The sequence below is a fragment of the Mustela nigripes genome, chromosome 9, assembly GCF_022355385.1.
Source record: "Mustela nigripes isolate SB6536 chromosome 9, MUSNIG.SB6536, whole genome shotgun sequence".
Taxonomy (NCBI): Eukaryota; Metazoa; Chordata; class Mammalia; order Carnivora; family Mustelidae; genus Mustela; species Mustela nigripes.
The window spans coordinates 36,060,724-36,081,591 of NC_081565.1; the positions used below are offsets into that span (position 1 = coordinate 36,060,724).

At 42.6% G+C, this 20,868-nt stretch overlaps 1 protein-coding gene across 7 annotated transcripts in view; it reads right to left on the bottom strand.

Moving 5' to 3' along the window:
- The window catches only part of UNC13B (unc-13 homolog B), a 250,768-nt gene that overhangs the window by 19,993 nt on the left and 209,907 nt on the right, over positions 1 to 20,868 (bottom strand). For all 7 annotated transcript variants that reach the window (XM_059411408.1, XM_059411409.1, XM_059411410.1 and 4 more), the window contains 12 exons: positions 19,492 to 19,538; positions 16,757 to 16,835; positions 14,459 to 14,533; positions 13,759 to 13,978; positions 10,372 to 10,599; positions 9,631 to 9,772; positions 7,243 to 7,412; positions 6,664 to 6,779; positions 6,176 to 6,339; positions 3,429 to 3,579; positions 1,782 to 1,850; positions 264 to 353 (listed from right to left, as the gene is read on the bottom strand). In XM_059411408.1, coding sequence (XP_059267391.1) covers positions 264 to 353; positions 1,782 to 1,850; positions 3,429 to 3,579; positions 6,176 to 6,339; positions 6,664 to 6,779; positions 7,243 to 7,412; positions 9,631 to 9,772; positions 10,372 to 10,599; positions 13,759 to 13,978; positions 14,459 to 14,533; positions 16,757 to 16,835; positions 19,492 to 19,538 — 1,551 coding nt within the window. The remainder of the gene's footprint in view (positions 1 to 263; positions 354 to 1,781; positions 1,851 to 3,428; positions 3,580 to 6,175; positions 6,340 to 6,663; positions 6,780 to 7,242; positions 7,413 to 9,630; positions 9,773 to 10,371; positions 10,600 to 13,758; positions 13,979 to 14,458; positions 14,534 to 16,756; positions 16,836 to 19,491; positions 19,539 to 20,868) is intronic.

A 20,868-nucleotide genomic window follows, 5' to 3' on the forward strand; every position in this document is an offset into this window, starting at 1 on the left:
CTCAAACTACTCCATTGCATCATCTCTCAATGGGTCCCTGGACCATACCCTAGGATGAAATTGCTAGGATATCTGAATAGGAAAACCATGCAGCCCATCCCTATTGATCTACAGTCTTCTCAGATGTAACCCAGAGAACAGGTGTATGGAAATGTGGGCTTAGAGGTGATGAATACTATAGCTTAAGATTGTACCCAATGATTCTTCATGTTCCTGAAGCCAGGTGACCTGTCCATCACCATCTAGCCCAGTTTCTCTCTTACCTTCATTCTGAAGAAAGTAATGCTGGTCAGCAAATCCACTGTTGACTTTAAGTCCTGAAGCCGCTCAGGGCTTCCAGCAGGGAAATTATTCTGTTGCAAATCAAGCAAATTTAAGAAAGGAAAAGAGAAATATGAAAGCCTTCTCTGCCAAAAGCAATGAAATAAAAAGCCTCCTTAACTGCTACCCACTGGGATTTTCCCCAGGTGAGCTGAACTAAAAAGCTGTTAAACAACAGGTCTCCCTCTTTTTTTTCTACTGACACAGATAGGCCCTTGCCAAACTCAGGGGTTAATAATCCCTAGCCCAGCAAGCAACACATCCTATGCCAACCCTACCTCCCATGCAATGAGTGAGCATTTGTACAAATGGACACAAAGACACACATATTTTATACACACATTTTTCTTGGGTGAAGATTCTTACACTTAAACATTGAGTTCTTCGAAAGTTACAATGTAACTATATTCTGGAATATAAATGGTGCCACACTAAGGACCAGACTAAGATCAAGGATATACTTTCTGTACAAGGGACCCCAGCTATTCCACTTTCCTTCCAGAGCCAGAAGATGGCACAGCTCTGAGCAGAACTGTTTTGGAGTGAGTTCTTTAAGACCTTCCCACCATGCCTCACTTCATTCCCCTTGGCATGGGTTTTAGGAGGAAGCTGCCAAGGAGAGCTGAAGGGAGATGTTGAGCCACTCTCCATTTTAAGGGTTGCTTTTTTAAACCTTCAAATGGCTACTTATATGCCAAATATAAGATACATAGTCAACTCTCCATTATTCATGCAAATGGAGGGCACTGAAATTGCAGATAATTAAAACTCCACTTCTTTTTTGACTTTGAGGTTATTTTTATACTTACTTTTTAATGTGGGTATATTGCCTGTTCTGGAAATTCACAACAGCTTAAAGCAAGTAACAAAGCCATTCTAAGAAGATCTAACTTAGGAAGAATTGGGAAACTGCCTGTTTTCGTGTCCTTCCCTGTCCCTGGTAATATATCTATTATCTGTCCCTCCTAATATATCTATTTTCTCCTTCCATTCTAGGAATGGACATGACCCCCCACTACAAATCACTTGTTGAAGCCAAGCTATCTTTTCTCTCCCTTTAGCCAGATTCTCACACCTCCCTTGAAAAATAAGGAAGTTCTTGCACCTGAAAAACACAAAAAAGAAATATAGGTATCTAATTTTTAAAGGGGCATTTCTGAAGGAGATTCTCCACCCTAATGAGAATGTCATCAGAGAGTCTGACAGAGTGACATCAGTATGGTTGGAGAGCCAACTGCGTATAAAAAAAAAAAAAAATGCCACACCTGCTATTTACAACAGCATGGTCTTTGTAGTTTGGAGAATCACAGATGTCAGTGCCACTGGCCCTGTATGTAGGTGTGATGACAGGGACCAATTTTCCTTGCCTTTAATCTCTATAGCCAAGATTGGACTATGGTTTGTTTAGACAGAGCTTGATATTATCTGTTATTCCATCTCACAGTCCTGTCTTCACTCACCCTGTAGGTAGAGAGGTCAATCCTCAGTGAGTTGTGCAACTGGTCCAGTAGTTTTACAAATCTCTCTTTCTGAAGGTAGGAAACAAATAACAGGGAAGAGAGAAATAATCTGAGTTCCATAGATTGTAGCAGAAACAGAACCATCTCTGGGTGAGGAGACATTGGTTTAGGGACACATTCTATCTCATCCCTGCCCATGAGAAGAAAGAACAATGTAACACAGGACTGGGATAGGTGGCCCCTGTTCCCTCTCTTAGCGGCTCTGTCTCAAACTGGGGAATCTTTTCATACTGGCAAGGGGACAGGAAGTCCCCAGGAGAGAAACTGCTCTTTCTATATAAGAGTCAACGGGAGATGACTCATGCATCTCCATTCCTTTGGGACTCCAACTTCTCTTAGTCAAATAAGAGGAAACTCAAAACACATTCTCCAAATTGTTCCTGAGTTTGTGGTCTCCTGACTTACCTTCAGGCAGCTCTTAACAATTAAATAGCCACGGTCTACCAGTAATGATAAGAGGGAGAAACAGTGATTCATTTGGAAGGTGATCAAGCAGACCTGAGAACGCTTCTCTTTCAACCATGTTCCACATCATTTTCCTTAGTTTATACTTTTTTAATGTTAAGATAAATAACATGACACTATTTTTATATTATTATTATTTTTTTCACTTAACATAAAATGTATTATTTGTTTTAGGGGTACAGGTCCGTGATTCATCAGTATTACATAACACCCACACTCACCACACTATTTTGTTAGTTGATTTTTATAGAAAAGGTATAATTAAATGTGGAATCACATGCCTATAGGCTGTTGGTATAGCACTCCTGGAATTCATATACTGATTATATGACAGATCATTAGGTCTTATGTAAATATATAAAATGGGATGAGATAATGAAACTCATATTTGAGTGGCTTAATCAATGATGTTAATTCATCTACAAAAAGACTCTATCAAAATAAGGGAAGGTGGTTACTCCCAAAAAACAGGGCTCAGAGACCCAGTAGATTTGGGAGTATCAGCACTGTTATTCCTAAAGAGGTAATCTTTGTGGTTGGTCAAAGATATTGCATCTAGTTTACACTGAACTTATGTCAGGTGACATTCTGAATAAAGATTCAACTTCTCAAGTAACTTAAAACCAGGAAAGGGCATATCCTGGATAGGATAAACAGTCCAAACACTAGAAAAGGGAAAGGCTCAGGAATATACTGGTATCTTCACTTAGACATCAGTCTCATATGAGCTTGAGTGGGTAAGAGAGAGAAACAATACAAGGTTAAGAAAAGTCTACTTGTGGACTTGCAGAATGAAGGAACATGATGACTCAACCAAGTTCTTGGCCTAGAGAGGTTCTGCCTGAGCCGAGGTGGTACCTCTGAAACCATAGTGATGCTATTCCACTTTCTCTCATTTATCCATGTCTGAGGAGAGTCCATTAGTAAGTCTATCTATCCATAATGAAATAAGGAGGAGTCTACTAGCATAGTCTACACATTCACAAGGAAACAAGTACATCTATCTAAGTGTCCCCTCTCTGAATTTTAGGCATATAAAATAACTCTATAGTACCTACTGGGAAAAATCAAATTTTATTAACTGATAACAACTGATTAGATATGTTTTTACATCACACTCACCCCAAAGTTGGAGGCTGCAAAGCGATCAGATGCAGAAACATTGGTGGAGGCAGTTGTGTGGGCATAATAAGCATTGATGTTGGCCAGTAAGGTGCTCATCACTGCAGGCACACCAGGACACATGTACTTGGATGACAAACATGCAAAGTGCCTGAAAAATAGCATCCTCAGCCTCAAAGACTCTTCAGGGCTTGCAGCAAAAACCAAGTAATTAAAAGAGCTCATTGGTGTGTATGAAGCTTCCAATAACCTTGGCATACAAGGATCTTCATAATTGATTCACTCAAATATACATTAATGAACGCCTACCATGTGCCAGGGCCTGTGCTATGTGCTCGAATACAAAGATGTGATAGTCTGGCAGAGAAAGCAAGTGTTAGAAAGTCAATAAGCCAAGGCATCCTAGGCAAAATCTAGAAGTAGAAAAACACAAGAAGATCACCTCAATCAGAATAGTTGGGAGCTGGAAGGGATTAGAATAAGGCTTCTCAAAGAAGAGTTGATTGAACCAAGACTTAAAGGATTAGTAGGAATTAGTCAAATGGAGAAGTGTGCAGGCAAAGGAAAATTGCATTGCAAAAGACAAATACATATCAGAGAGACTGATTCATTTGGGAAACCTCAGTTATGGCCACTGTTCGGGTATTTGATAGAGGAATACCAAGAAATGAGAGAGGAGAAGTAAGCATAAAATAGTTAACAGAACTATTTCATAGATAGATATAGATAAAGATATTTTATATTTTACAGATAAACAGGAGAGTTTATCCTCTATATGGTAAATTTTTTTAAGAAAGATTTTATTTATTTATTTGACAGAGAGAGAGATCACAAGTAGGCAGAAAGGCAGGCAGAGAGAGAGGGGGAAGCAGGGTCTTTGCTGAGCAGAGAGCCTGATGCGGGGCTAGATCCCAGGACCCTGAAATCATGACCTGAGCTGAAGGCAGAGGCTTAAGCCATTGAGCCACCTAGGCGCCACACCATGGTAAATTTTAACATGAAGGCACAATGTGATCAGACTCGTTTTTCAGAAAGCTCCCTTTGATGATAAATTGGAAAAGAAGGCTTGGAGAGAGATGAGACAAGGACAGAAAGAGCAGTTGCAGAGTTAACGACAATCATTCAAAAAAGAAGCAATGAAGCACTAAGTGGAACAGAGAAATGGTTAAGAATACTGATTCTACAGCAAGGTTGTGTTTGAATCTCAGCTCCACCATTTACTCAGTGACTTTGGATAAATTTCTTAAGCTTCTCTATGCCTGTTTTCTTACCTATAAAATGAGAAAGATAATGATACCCCCTCACAGGGTTAATATGAGAATTAAATGAGTTAAAATTCATAAAGTGCGTAGACCAGTGCCTGGGATATAAGGAAATGCACAAGGGAGTTGTTATTGTATTCATTATTATTGTGTTATAGTACAAGTGATGGGTTAAAAACATTTTAAGGAGATACGAATCCAGGTTTCAGAGTTTGGATGTTGGGAGTTAAAGGGGCAACAGTAATTATGAAAGAAAAGTTTAGGCTGACTCCTAAATTTGTGTGAACACCTGCCTAGAAAATTGTTCCACTTACTAAAATAGGAAATACAGGAAGATATCATATATTTGGTGGAGATGATGTTGATTTGGAATTTAGCCATACTGAGGAAGCAGCTGACAATGGATCTGAAATTCAGGAAAAGGTGTGATCTGGAAAAAGAAATTGGGAGTCCCTAGACCATAAGTAGTGGTTAAGGTCATAGGTTTGGATGAGATCATAGAGGAAGAATGAACAGAGTAAGAATTGTAGGGAGGCATTCTCAAAGCTCATTCCTCACCATATTTCTTCATTCCATCTATAACGAACTTCTTGTAATTCCTTGAACAGTCTATGGTTGGCTGCATCTCAACACCCTAGCACATGCCTTACTGGAAATGCTCCTCTACCTTTCCTGTATTTCAAGGCTCAGTTCAAGTGTCAAGTCTTTAATGGCTTCCCTCACATGCCTCCCCTAAAATTTTGATTCTCTCATAATACCCTGTTATTACTTCTACCATTTATATTGTAATTGTTTGTTTAATGGTCTTTCTTTGCTACTAGACTCAATTCCCCAAGCACAGAGGTCCCATCTTATTCATCTTTGTGTTCTCAGCTCCTAGCACAACATGTGACACCTAAAAGGAACTTGATAAAAGTTTTTAGAATAAATGAAGCACATCCAGGGCAATAGTTATCCTCTGTTTACCTGGGGCTGCTTCCTGAGCACAGCTCTAGTGGCAGTCTTGCTAATATACAAACAAAACCTCTTCTCATAGTAAGCAAAAATTTCCAGCATAGGAGTCTTGGTCAACCCTAGACACAGTGGCTTTCCCTATAAATTAGTGACCTCTCTGATATCCAGGCTAATCTATGAAAGCTTGTCCATCACACACATATACATAAGGACACATGTGGTATCTCCTCAGGCCTGTGATGTTTGGGCAAGTTTGTCCTGGCATATCCTCTTATGTCCTTTGCCCTTCTTATCTCTGAACTGTCGGGGAGACAGATAAATACCTTCTCCCTGAATTCTGGATAAACATACTCCCTTTTTACATATATTTTCTTTGCCTTGGGGCAAAGACCCACCTCACCTAAGCTCAGGAAGGAGATCAACAAATCACTGCATACTACCCCACTAAGGACCTGTTCGCCCTCTCTGTGTGCCTTCATTAGCCTCCCCGAGAGTTAGCAGCCACTTCCCAAAGCCCCAGGAGAGCCTCACGTCATGGCCTGATATATGGACTCGATGCCATAGCGCATGGCAAATTCATCCACAATTTCTTGGGCAGTCTCATCAAAGTACACCTTCCATGCATCGTCTCCTCGAGCCTCAGGGATCAGGACTCCTCCACTACCCTGAATGTCTGTGAGGTAATGGAAAAGGTTCTGCAGGAGACAGAGCAAAGGAAAGAGTTACATATGTATTAAAAACAAAACCAAAAACTGGTGGTAAAGTCCAGGAGAATGTGAATAAAGTTCCAAAGAAATTCTGTCTTTCAAGTCATTACTAATTTCTCATGTGGCCCCAGTAGGCTGCTCTTACATTAGTGAAAGAAAACTAAGGCTGGGACTATTACTTGGGCTGTCTAGGGTAGCACAGTGAATAAAAAAGAGGGCTCAGATCTTCAAACACCCAGCAATCCCATTTACTGTCAAGGGCCCTTCCCAGCACAGCTTTCTGATACCCCACCCTACAAAGGACTGGCTCACCTCATGGAGACACGTATACTGCACATGATATGGTGCTACCTTCTCCTCCCCCTTGATTTCCACACTGATTTGTAGTCGGATAGCCCCTGAGACAGCTGATTTATCTGTCCTCTTCTCTAGGAATAAAAGAAGACGGAGATTGACACCAATGCAACTACAGAGAACACAGACATCCCCATCCCAGTTTAACCCAAGGAAAAAGAGGACTGATCCAACCAATGGTTCACCTAATAGGGTGAACTTACTCCAGCAACCACATCGTCTATAAATACCCCAAATATTCCCCCACAGAAATTCTCTTATGCCATTAAGAGAACCAGGAGCTAAAGCCATTAGAGGTGAGCATGAGGATTAAAGGGCCTTCTGGAATCTGAAGAATGTCCAGCCAGAGTGAGTTCCAGCCACTTCCACACTTCTGTCCCCCATCTCTACTAATGATCAGTTCTCTGCAGGTAAGGCAGACTCTGTATAGAGGAATGCTTCAGGGACTGAATGGTGGTTTTAGTAGATAGGCTTTTCCCTAGATTTTCCACTCATGCTGTCCCTTCTCAGCAACTTTCTCTGGTCTTGTTTCCTTACCCAAGTTGTACCAGACATCCATCTCGCCGCTCAGTGTCCGAACCTCTATAATGGTTTGACCAAGGAAATCATCGGATTCTCGCTTCAGCCGCTGCTTTACTCTTGACTTGATGTCATCATCCTCATCCCATACACGTACCTTAATGCGGTCAGAAGAGTTGTGGCACTCGCTGTGAGAGAAATAGGCAAAACCTGTTAGGGACCAACCAAGCAGCACCCATTCCTAGTACTTCCAATTTCCTTCCAAAGCTCCATCAACTGTACTTGAGGCCCTGCAAAGGAAGAAAAGGAGTCAGGAAACTGGTACTAAAGTTCCAAGTGAGTCAAACTATCCTAGTCAGCCTGGAAGGCTCTACATACGATTATCCAGTCCTTATTCCTTTAACACAAAGAAGGATGAGAGGGGAAGAATAATTAGGGACAATTCTGAATTTCTGTGCAGCTGTTATCGACAACATCAACAGGTGGACAAATGTCACAGAGCCCTAGGAAGCAACTGCTACTTCCCTTCCCAGAGTCAGTAAAGGTGCTAATGTTCATGATATGTCCACCTGGTCATATCTGCTTAGCTTTCCATCCAGCTACCCATCTATGTAAGTATGTGTTTGCTGAACTTCAAATACAGTTGAATTGTCATTTTTCTCTATGATGTTTCCTTTGGAAAAGGTAGTTTGGCCAGGTACCCTCCCATGTTCTCCTTCCCTCACAGGTGCTTACTGGGTCCTACTGCCTCATACTTGTACTTGATAGAATTTGCTGCTTTTTTCCCTCTGTATTCTCATAATATCTTTGCACATTTCATTAAAATACTATAGTATAACTGCTGGTCTACTGAAAAATAGACAAATCAACAAAGAGCTTCTCGAAGGCAGGAATTGTCTTACATATTTCATTTTTTAAGATTTTATTTATTTATTAGAAAGACAGAGAGAGAGAACAAGCAGGAGGAGGGACAGGCAGAGAGGGAGAAGCAGACTCCCCGCTGAGCAGGGAGCCCGAAATGGGGCTCAATCCCAGGACCCTGGAATCATGACCTGAGCTGAAGGCAGATGCTTAACCAATGAGCTACCCAGGTGCCCCATGTCTTATACATTTTATACACACAGTATCATCTCCAGTGTTGTGTAGAGAATAGGGGCTTAAGAATGTATTTGCTAATATGATCTCCCTGATATGAGGAAGTTGAGAGGCAAAGTGGGGAGTTTGGGGGGTAGGAAAAGAATAAATGAAACAAGATGGGATCGGGAGGGAGACAAACCGTAAGAGACTCTTAATCTCACAAACAAACTGGGGGTTGCTGGGGGGAGGGGAGGAGGGAGAGGGTGGTGGGGTTATGGACATTGGGGAAGGTATGTACTATGGTGAGTACTGAGAAGTGTGCAAACCTGGCGATTCACAGACCTATACCCCTGGGGCTAATAATAATATGTTAATAAAAAATTTTTAAAAAATTTTAAAAAAGAATGTATTTACTAAATGGATAAAAGCAGCAAATTGACTACAGAGTCAGTTCATTTAGAATTAATTTAGAATATTTCCCTGATGCTGAGTGATATGAATAAACAGAATTCAAGCAGGAACCACTCAGATTCTCAAAGAAATAGATGCTCCCCCCAGTAACTATTGCCTCTGGACTGAAAGCCAATTGTACTAGGCCCCAATCCCTCACCTGAGTTCTCTCAGGAGCCAACAGAAGAAGGTCTCTACATAACCAGCCTGCTTAGCTAATTCAGACTCTTAAGTCCTGGTCCTTGGTCTTAGGGGTGTGACAAAGCATCCAGATTCTCCAAACATTATCCCATGTCCTAGATTAGAGCTTGCAATTTTTCAACAACCATCCCTTACTATCTTAAGAAATAGTCTATAAGAAAGTGACAATGGGAAAAGGAGTAGGTGTAGGAGCTGAAGCAGGAAAAAAAACAGGGCCTTTTAAGGGAAATGGAAACTTCTCCAGACTCCAGATTTCCATCTTCAAGCCAGAATTACCCAGTTGTGGGGCATGGGCATTCCTTCCTAACTCTCCAGAAGAGTCTAATCCTTCCTTGGCAGGATCGCAAGGCTGAGAGGTACACAATAGGGTGGTCAGTCCCTGGTTTTGTCACTGAGCAGTAGGAAAATCTTTCTAACTCTAGAAAAAGCAGTATGGAGTGCCCAGGGTCCCCTTTAATAGCCCTAGTTAAGACAGGGCCTGGATAAGGTAACCCTGATATAACAGTCCATGAGAGAAACCCAGGAAATAAATGGCTGTTGCCCAACTAAAGCCTGTGAGAAATGAGTTTTCTCCAGTGCCTCTGCCCCATCCTCTTAGGGTCCACCCAAGAATAATAGTATTTAATGCTGCTTCTAAAGCACATACAGTCCCAGGTAAGACAAAGCCCCGTGACTTACAAATGAAACTTCTCTTCCCAAACAGGATTCAGGTTCCCAAAAATAGTCTTGGTACGCTTCTTGGTTTTGCCCACTTGCACAGTCACGTAAGGGTCACTGGATCCTGTCTTGTCCTTGGCTTGTAGGCCCTGGGCACACACCACTGCAACCCAATTACAGAGGAGAAGGCTTTAGAGTATACTCCAGAAATCCAAAGTCTTCCAGCACCACTCATATGTTCTCCATCTTAGAGCAGTCTCTATCTTCTCCTTGCAAGGGAACGCTAATCTCAATCTTCCCCATCTATGCTTAGTCCTGGGACACCAGTCTTCCTCTCAAAGGTTGGCCCAAGAATCCCACCTGCTCACCAGAGCCCTAACTCACCACTTATCCCTCTATTGATATATACATGGTTCAGCCACACCCGTCTACCTAGTAAAACACTAGTTTAACTATTCCCTGATCTCCTACCTATTCTGTTTCCCCCACCCCTAGCTCTTACAATATGAGACTGTTAACTAAGTATATAACATCAGATTGCTATCAAATCCTTCATTATCATTCCTATCACTTGTAGGTGCTGGACTTGCTCTCCCAGTATCTGATAGCACCATGGTCTAGAAGAGAAAGTGCCTCCCTTCTCCCTCAATTCTATCCTCTTTCTCTCTAGCCCACTGCTCCCTCAAATTCAGGATGCTTCTTCCTCCAGGTTTCTCCCCACAGCGTAGGCCTTCCTGTCCTCTCAAACTTTTGCCTACTCACCAGTGATGGTAATTTTGGCCGACCATTTGGAGGTGCCATCCAGTACACTCTGCTTCACTGTTTTCATCTGTTGCACATGGGCAACTTTGCTCACAGTAAAGACATCTCGGATAACCTCAAAGATCTCTGGCTTATTCCGCTCTCGGATCTTCATGCGGTCCTTCATGGCCATGATTATATTCTGGGTCCGGTCCTCAGCTCCATGTTTAGAACTCTTTTCTGCAGCCCCTGAAGAATGGCCAGAGACAAAAAGTAAGGTAACCATAGGCCACCCACCAGACCAAGGGTAAAGCTGAGGAATGGAGCCTGGGAGAGATCACTGAGAAGTAGAAGAAGCTTAAGACTGGGATGGCTCTAAGAAAAGCTAATCAATATGGGACCTGCTGAAGTTTAATGCCTGACTAGTGGAATTTAAGCTCAAAAACTTGATAATTATTATGGGGATTTATTATACTATTCCATTTAGATATATGTTGAATTTTTCATCAAAAAAAGGAAAGAAACAAAAAAGTGTCGCTTAGCCTGAAGTTGGCCTGGTCTTTCTTCTACCCCACATGGTGGTTGAGAGGTACCTTTCAAGTTTAAGGCCAAAATACCACCAATGGGTATCTCAGTTATCAGGAAGGGTAGGTGGGTGCACATGACAACTCCACCAATCTCATCCAACTTCCAAGCCATGATACAGATCTCAGAGTTCTTCACCACACACACTGGATTCTGCCTCAGGACTCTAATGCCTTTAATCTCAGAAAATACTGTAGTATGATAAGCCTTTAGAATGAGACAAAGTTGGGTTCAAACCCTCACTCCACCACTCCTGTTAAGGACCTATTTAGCCAGAGTGACTCCATCTTGGTTAAAAGCCATTTTGTTGTTTGTGCAGTAAAACTTAAACTGACCCTGCCCCCCTTCCCCCAGAGAAACTTACTTAGAAGCAAGTCTGGGAAACCAGTAAAATATGGTCAGCTAGTTCCTAATAACAGAGCCCAGAATACAAGGCCAGGTCGGCCAGTTCCTGGTAACAGAGCCCAGAATACAAGGAGAAGTTGGGCCAGGTGGAGACATCCAATCAGTAAGAAACACACATACTTTTCCCCTAACACCAAAGAATGTAAACCCTGCTGTTTGGGTGCCAACCTTGAGCACCAATTCTGACCAGAGTAATAGGTTAGGTCAAACAGCTATTATAGAGTAAATTGTAATTCAATTGGCCACCTGCGTGTGACCTAACATGACGACAATCTCATTGGCCACCTATGTGTGGCCAGACTTTTGCTCTATAAAAGGTAGTCTGTAAGATGCGGAGGGGTCACTCTCTTCAGAGGCGGCCCTGACCAGTCAGTCAGTCAATTCTTGAGCCTGTAAGCTGGGGGTGGTCACTCTCTTTGGAGAACGGCCCTGGCCGGTCAGTCTAACTTCTAATGCTTGGCATAGAACAAAGCTTTGCATAACTTTAACTTGTTTCAGTCTCATTCCCCATGGCCGATCAGCCTGACTTCTAATACTTGTCATAAAATAAAGCTTTAAATAACTTTCACTTTGTCTCAGTCTCGTTTCGTTTAATAACGGACCTAACAACTCCTAGCTGGGTAAACCAGTTTCTTCTAAGAAAATGGCACTTAACTCTCGGGATTATAAGAAGCTTTATGTTGGCATATATAAAGCATCTGGCCCAGAGCCTGACACCTAGCAGGAACTCAAATAAATGGTCACTTTTATTGTTATCAGCATCACTACTACCCCGGCAGAGATGGTGAGGGCCATCTTCACCAGCTCTGACCCCAGACAGCTCATTTCAGAGGCTAGCAGGTTTTCCCTACTACCTTAAGTATTGTGGCAAAACAGACTCCTCTGATGTATTTCACCAAATGGGCTTGTCAGAAAGGCCCTCTTTTACTGGCCCTGCAGACTGCTCTTACCTCGCTCTACTTTCCAAAGGCCTAGGCCTTTTCTATAAAACCTGGAGCAAAAATTAAGGCCAACATCTGCACCCTAACCCTGGAAAGATGGCAAGTGGATCTTCTGTCACAGGAGGCCCACAGTAGGGCATTTCATTCCACTCTAAGCTTCACAGAAGCCTTAGGCAAAAGATATTTTCTGATAAATGAAAAATGACCTGGGCTGCATCCTAGTCTTTCCATTTAGCTAGCATATCCCATACACTGCCACCTCCTTGAATTGGGACCTCTAGAAGGCCCTTGAGAAAAAGGTAGATACCCTTGCTACAGAGCAGCATTTCAGAAGATTTCCATCAAGCCGCCTATGCAGTCTGTCTGGCTGCTAGTTCTCAGCAATTAAAGCAAGAGTCTGCTGGCACCTGTGCTTGTTGTAAACCCCTTATAATGGGTTTGGGCAAAGTCATCACCAGCATTCATATTCAGTCTTTTCAGGGCCCCATCTCTTCCACTGACTTTGCTGTAGCCATGCCACAGGCACCAATTTAGGGCTCTTCACAGAAAGACATTTTAAAGGAACAATTCTTTGAGGCCTCTCTCTGGGCACCATTTATGTCACATTATCTTTCCTTGGGATAATCAAGTGCTTATGAGTCTAAAGGTAATCTTCCTTTCTCCTCCCAGCAATCCTTGAGGCTTTCATTGCTATGGCTTGGCTCTGAGTAACACATGCAAGACCTGGAGGGGCAAGAAAATACTCTCTCATATCCCTAACCCCTGCTCCTCCTGAGGTCTAGTCACAGTGGTACAAGTCCTGCAGAAGCAGAGCAAGGAGCAAGAACTTGGAGGGCTACCAACTCCTTTGACAGAAACTTGTTGCTTTTCCTGCTCCTGTTCACCCCACTCCATGATGGCACCACAAATTGTATATTTATTCAGGGTCTTGGGAGTTTGGCACACTCTCCTCTGGGACCTCTGCCTGATCCATCTGACAATTCTCTTCCTGGCACTGTCTCTAAAAGCTACATCTATAATCAAGGAAAAAATGCTGCCTTCCCTGGCTCCTAGGGTCTATACTTGAAGAGATTCTTCTCTGAGGCATGGAAGCTCATAGAACAATCTCTCTCATTAGTTTTGGTCCCCAGTGAAACATGCTCTAGTCATTTGAGCAATATGGCCACTGCAGTGTGTATACTACTCAAGCAGATTCTGGGATTATCTGAATCCCAGAAGAGATCCAGTTCTGCCAGAGGGCCACAGAAAGCTCAAAAATTTTTTTCCTAAAGGTGCTTAAGAGAGTACTATAAGACCTGTTATTTGGAAAGGTAGTGCCCCTTGACTCAGGACCCTACTATCTCTGAAAAAGAAAGAGCTTCACAACCAGATAAACCAGAGGAATCACAATCTAGCCATCCTAGCTTTTTGTTGAAAGAATATCTTGGAGAGGCCCCTGCTGTCCCTGCTCCACACCCCTCACCACAGGGGCACTCACGCTGTAGGCAGTCGGCGTTGAGCAGGTCCTGGCACTTCTCATGGCACTTGACTCCACACTCACTGCAGCGCATGCCCTGCCGCGCGATGCCCCAAAGCAGACCTTCACACTCATAGCAGTAGGTTGGGGTAGTGGCTGTCCAGACTTCAAAGTTGTGGGGTGTAGTGCACGAGATGGGGTAGATTAAGGCCTGCAGAGTTTTCTTATACACATGGGATTTCTGAAAGACACACCCCAGCACCCCCAAAAAACTTTAAGTCTCTGCTGAGAGATATCAGAACTGAGATCCTTGCAGGATAACAGAGACGCTGGTTTCTCCTCTGGCAATAAAGGAGATATGATGGCCAAGACTGGAAGAAAAAGCCGCACTATGTCATGTGCTCCTGGTCATCTAAGAGAGATCTGACTTGAATGCTATATCTGAACTTTTTCCCAGCATTCAAGCTTCCTAGGGAAACAGAGGGTGCTAGCCCCACCATAAAACCCTGAATTCACTGGTCACGTACACCAACATGAGACTTGGTCTTACCTCTGTTCTGGTCCCTTGCCTCTTCCAGTGTGGAAAACTCAGACCAAAGCTTTTTATCTGTTTCATTAATGATGTTGTGCCCAACACTCTTGAATGCTCAGTTAGTATGGCTATAAAGATGATAACCAGTTTTTAGGCCTGTGGACTCATGGAAGCCCATGGGTCACTTACCAGCTCTTCATCCTTGAGAGACGTGCGTGTAGCCATTGCAGAAGTAATCCCTGCCTTCCGGGACTGGACCAAAGACTGTGAGAGAAGACCTGCTGTCAGCCTTGGCTACTGCCAAAGGCTGGCAAAATCCTAGGAAGGGAGTTTCAGTGACCAAAGTGACTTAACTACTTGACTTAATACCTTCTCTCTAATTGAACTGCCATTCACAAGAACTACCCATGGGTTCTAGGTAACGAGTCCCAAGTTAAGATCCAAAGCATAAGGCCCTCGGGACTGTTCTAACAGTATTAGAATGGCACCTCTCTTACAGTACCTATCATCCAAAGAGTTTCTCTTTCCTTCCCTATTGGTAGCTTTCCTACCCCTCATTTATAGGAAGGCAAAGGAAAATGACAAGTTTAGAATTACTATAGGAAATAGTCATTAAGAACAGAATACACTATGTCAGAGTCATATTTAAGAACCATCACTGCAAATGATGCCATGCTATCCTTTATCCCTGAGTACCACCTCACACCCACACAATCCCAGGCAGGTGGCTATAGAGGCCAGCAGTCCAAATGAGCAGGACACTTGGGAAGTGAAAGGGCAATGTAACATCAGTCAGTCAAGGCAGGGATTAAGCCTGAGAGCTGGGACTGCTCTGCTAGCCACGCAGTCATGTAGAGGAACCTAATGTATCTACCAAGCCCAGGCTTTAGGAACAGCCCCTGAAGAGGCTCATGGTTTCCCTAAGGCAATGGCCATTGGGCAGACAGGAGGTACAGTATCAGCCTAAGCAGGGGAAAGAGTTGGGAGGGGCCCAGGTGGTTTGCAATATGGATTCTTACGAAGGATGGAAAGGGGTTCTGGAGTCACTCACCATAGCCTGTGCAGAGGACAGCAGGAAAAGGAACAACATGATGTTAAAGCCACCCCCAAGAGCACGAAAACACTTGCAGAAGCAACTGAGAGATTTTTCCATGTAGTCTAATCAACGTGGGGAACAACATCCTAACCCCTTCTTCCTCTATCCACTAGAAATTATCTTCAATGCACCCAGGGGTCCAGGGCCCAGAGCTTCTGCTCTAAGAAAGAGTCATGCCAGAAAGTGAAATATAGGCAAGGTTAAAAGATGAGGATGGGAGCGGGAAATGACTAAGACACTGTTATTCAATTAATTAAGCAAAGAGGAGCTGATGTGCAAGAGAGATGGGGGTAGGAAGAGGTGGAGAAAAAGTAGGAAGACAAGAAAAAGGAGATGGAAGATCATGAAAGTAGTAAAGTAGAGATGACCTTAGAACCTATCCTCATCCAACCAGCTTGATGGTAAGTGAAGACGTACATTATAAAGAAAAAAAATAGAAAAGAGAGATACACATGCAGTAGGGGAAAAAAAAGAGAGAGAGAAAAAAAAAATGGCAGAGGATAATTCCATTCAGTTAACTAGGGACAGAGAAACTGGGGGGTGGACTTGGGGGAAGAGCAGGGAATGAAGGAGAAATGGGAAAAGGAGTGTATAGAAAAACAAAATAGACTGAATGGGGGAGGGGGAAGAAAACAGGAACAGAAGATAGTAATAAGAAAAAGGGTTCAAGTCTTACTGAACTTCTAGCTTTAGAGCTCTAGGATTCTGGAAATGCCTGGGCCCCACTCTACCCACACTACCCACTAGTCTATGGAAAATCCTGAGTTGATCCTGCCTCAGGAAGCATGACCCAAAGTGGGACCTTCCAGTTATTCCGGAGGTCCTGAGATCAGCTTTAACTCCCAAGCTTGTTTCAATTCAATTCCACAATTTTTTTTTTAATCATTATATCTCAGTGCCAGACACTGACACTGAGTTAAATATTAGGGACACAGAAATACTCCAGAAAAATCTATCTTAGGAGGAGACTGTCACTTGATCTCCAAGGAGTAGCATCAGTCATGCTCATTATACACTAAACTAAATGATCTCAGTGCTAGGCAGTTCTATTCACTTCTATTCTATTCTATAGAGGCAGCTTCCATTCCATGTCATCAAAGAAGGTTGTAAAAAAACCTAGAAGAACGAGATACCTAGAAGACAACTTTGGAGCCCAAGCTATAGTTCCAGGTCGGAGTTTTAGCTAATGAAGAACCTGGGACTCTAATGAGGGAGTAAGGTAGAACAGGTCCAACTAAAGTCTCATCACTAAATCTCAGTAAAGCTTTAGATGGATACATCTTCAGTCCAATATCTGACACTAAATGGACCATAACCAGTCCTAATAACATGCCAAGGCCCATTGCGGGATACCCCAAGCCTATAGCCTAAGTTTGCAAAGAGTCACTCACCAAATCACTGACAAGCGGCAGTGGCTTCTTTCTGCGTAGATCTGGCATGCTGTCAATGCCATAGAGCCCTCCAGCTGGCCTGAGGAGACAAGAAAATATGTCAGGACCTCCACTCCTGCCTTATTACTGGCAGATTCAGTGTTCTATTCTCCTTGCTCACTCTCTCTCCAGAGGAAAATTTCTACCATGTGTTCCTGAGAGGGGTAAGGAAGACACAAAGCAAGAGAAATAAAGTCATAGAATGACGATCAATGGAATTTGCTCCGAGGGTGCCCTTCTGAGTCTCCTTCTATAGTTCTGGCCAAAAATTGAGAGCTCTTTTATACCATTACAGCACTTCAAGAAAACTCTGTTTATTTGAAGGCCCTTGGTACTCCATAATGCAAGGAGGGAACTGGTAGTTAAGAGGGCTGCTCCCCACACTCAGGTCAGAGACACTGCTCCCCTAAGATCAGGGTTTCCAGGGCTATGCTAGAACAGAGCCCATCGGAATGGCTCTACAGAAGAGCTGCTGCATTAGTAAGCAAGACTGCTAATGACATGCAGGAGATAACCTTCCCCATCCTGAGTAAAAGAGTCACCTCTTCTGTCCATCCAAGCCTCCTGAAGAAAAAGGGTCTCCACAGAAAGAGGAACCTGCATAACCAAGTGGAAGCAGGGAAGGTTGGGATAGAAGACTTCCAAAAGGCCACTTAGAGGGGAAAAGAGACCATTCAAGAAGGAAACAACAGAATGACTCTGAAAGTCTGGCCTAGCCCTATGAATACTTAACAAGGAATAGGGAAAAAAAAAAAAAAAAAAGAATTGCAACTGGAGATTTCTAAAACTTCTTTGCCTTTTCTATTGTTATTAATTTTGTGGTTCTTTGCCATTTCTTCCAAAACTACATACAATAAAAATAAAGAGAATGTCCTAGAACACCACTCTCACAATGCGATAACCTGGATTTTATCCCCAACTCTAATTCACTATATGTCCTCCACCAAAATTACTTACTCTCTTTGGGTCTTGATGCCAATTCTTTTTTTTTTTTTCTTTAGTTACCATATAATGTATTATTTGCCTCAGGGGTACAGGTCTGTGAATCATCAGGCTTAACACATTTCACAGCACTCACCATAGCACATACTCTCCCCAGTGTCCATAACCCAGCCACCTTATCCCTACCTGCTCATCCCCAGCAACCCTCAATTTGTTTCATGAGATTAAGAGTCTCTTATGGTTTGTCTCCCTCCTGATCCCATCTTGTTTCCTTGATTCCAATTCTATAAAAGGAATGAACTACAAAATTTCTCTGACATTTTGGAAGCTGTCATTCTGAGCCTCAGTGAAAAGAACTCATGTACTTAACCTTAATGAAAACAAGGAAACAGGGAAGGTGGTAAGGTAGTTGGGTGGTGTATCATAATTGGTCTGAAAAGGGATGTTCAGAAGAATAAATAGGTACTGCCAGCTAGCTATATAAGCAAAGAATGAAGCCATGAATTAGGTCAAGGCCAAGAGCTGCAACACGCAACCTGGTATGTTGATTCCTAATAAACTAGCTTCCCAAACACAGGAAATGAACTTTGCTTTCAATTAGACTACCAGACCTAAGGAAGTTCTAAACCTATGACAGCTTCCAAGGACTAAACTGAAGGAAAGAAAAGACAACAACTGGGAGGCATTTAGAAAATTACTGTACGGCCCCATTTTAAAATAGCTTTAAAAATTAAAAATAAAAATAGCTCAGATATGTTTGTCACGTACGTATTTTCCAACCATTAGAAGGAGAAAGCTAATGTCCTGAAGAAGGGTTGTAGAAAAAGCACCTGGTACCACCAGTTTGTAGTTAATTCTAAAAACTCCAGTATGTACCACTTATGCTTTTTACAACATAAATGGGCTTCAGACAACAGAAAAAAGGATAGTTCATTCAAATAACCAACTCTTGATTTAAAAAGGACAAATCACAAGGAAAAGGAGCATGTGAACACACAGTAGAAAACTTTATGATCTGCTCTTATTTCTTCCATGGTCATGATGAAGAGCAGGCATCCACTGGGAACTCTCATGTCAGAAGGCCTTTACGGAACAAGGAGAAAAGGAAGATCCTGAGAAATAATGGGTAGGAAGAGGGTGGGGGGGGGGGAAACTCTTTCCTCTCTTAAGAACAGTCAGTTATAGGCAGCAGTTGAGCAGCTTAAAATGACTCTCTGCTGCAGTCACATGGGCCTGAGACTCCCAAACAAGAAGCACAGACAGAACACACTGAGCTCATAAGGGATGCTACTTATGTCTTGACCAGAGTGGAATGGAATAAGTAGGTCACTCACAACAGCTGAAGTCAGGATAGAACCCAGAGAGTAATCTAATCAACCATGCTTATAAACAATGCAATAAAAAAGAACTGTGTCAAAGGTAGATATTTTTCTAGTTTCCTCTTTCTTCTACCTAAAAGGTATATAATTACTAAGATGCAAAGAATCAGAAATTCTAGAGGCAAGGATAGAGAAACCCCAAAGCTCCTTTCCCTGCTCCAGGGGAACCACTCTATAAAGCTCTCTCTTCTGTCTCTGAGGGATCAGTCTGCAGAGTTCTCTCCTCTCCCTAGAAAACCAACCAATCTGTATAGCAGAGCCTCTTCTTCCCCAGGATCCAACTGAGGAAGCTTTTTCTACTGCTTCCCAGGGGAAAAGCTGGAAGTTGAGTGAAAGCCTGTAAAATCCAAGGAAACCTTGTAGGGAATCACTTACCCTTCTGGGAGCCACTGAGGCAAAGAGGAGTGACCATCATCCGGAATCTTTAAAAAGAAATAGGAAAAAAGTTAGATTCTAGAAAAGATGGTAGACAGTCATCTTTCTTTGGTGAAGCAGTGAGCAGTAAAGTAGGAAACTCAGAGAAGTGTAGGTTACATACAATCTGTGGTGACACAGCCAGACTGATGTCTAAACCAGTGCCCTGATGAGCCAGAACAACAAGCATGTTGTTGAAATGAGCACTATTTTGTCTCTCTTCTCCCCAGTGAATAAGGATATAAAGTCAAGCTCACTGAGATCTCAAGGCTAAGGTTCACTGGGAGTGTGAGAGGTATCAGAACTTCCATCCCCCTCACACAATCCACTGGTATATATAACAGTAAGCCAAGGCCAAAAAAAAAAAAAAAAAAGTCCATTTGGGGCTTCCAGGCCTCACCTCACTCACTTAAGCAAAAGGACAACTTCATATAGAATTTTCTTCTAGTTATATTCCAAAGTCCCCTTTGCTGTCATGGAGTGGTGACTTGGTCTTTCTAGATTTCCATTTCATCTTGTGATTTGACTTGGCTTAGGTTCCTTGAAGTCCTAACTCAAAGACATTTGATAAGCTCTCTCTATATATATAACAAGAGAACCCAGGGTAGATCTGATACTTAGATTCTATCTTCTGGTGGACATTATGAGCTCTATAATGAGAAATTGAAAACTGAGGTACCAAACAATTCAAAGAAGAAACAGTTTGAAAATAGTTTTTAAAGCAAACAAACAAACAAACCCAGAGAAAAAAATCCTTTAAGCAGTGTACAGAGCAAAGTTCCAAAGCTTTGGAACTTTCAGAGCTCTCCAGAGAGCCAATGGTAAAGGTTGTTTAGGCTCAAAAAACCTAGTGCTAGCAGGTCTGGGGCTTCCCGCCCCTTCCTTGTTCCCTTCCACCCCCCAAAACTTTCCTGATTCCTGATACCTAAGCTCCCGCTAACTATCCTGGAACAAAAGGGCTCCAAAGCAGGGAAGGCAGAAGTAAGGTGTTTAACTTTGTACAGGGGGTAAAGTTTTGGGAGAGCCACAGATGGGAGAAGTTACAGATAAAATTAGGCAAGACAAAGTAGAAAAGGGAGAGTTAGGACAGCCGTGGCACAGGTGATGTAAAAGTGGGTAAGAACTAGAGCGTATCATGCTTAGCGAAATAAGTCAAGCAGAGAAAGACAACTATCATATGATCTCCCTGATATGAGGAAGTGGTGATGCAACATGGAGGCTTAAGTGGGTAGAAGAATAAATGAAACAAGATGGGATTGGGAGGGAGACAAACCATAAGTGACTCTTAATCTCACAAAACAAACTGAGGGTTGCTGGGGGGAGGGGGTTTGGGAGAAG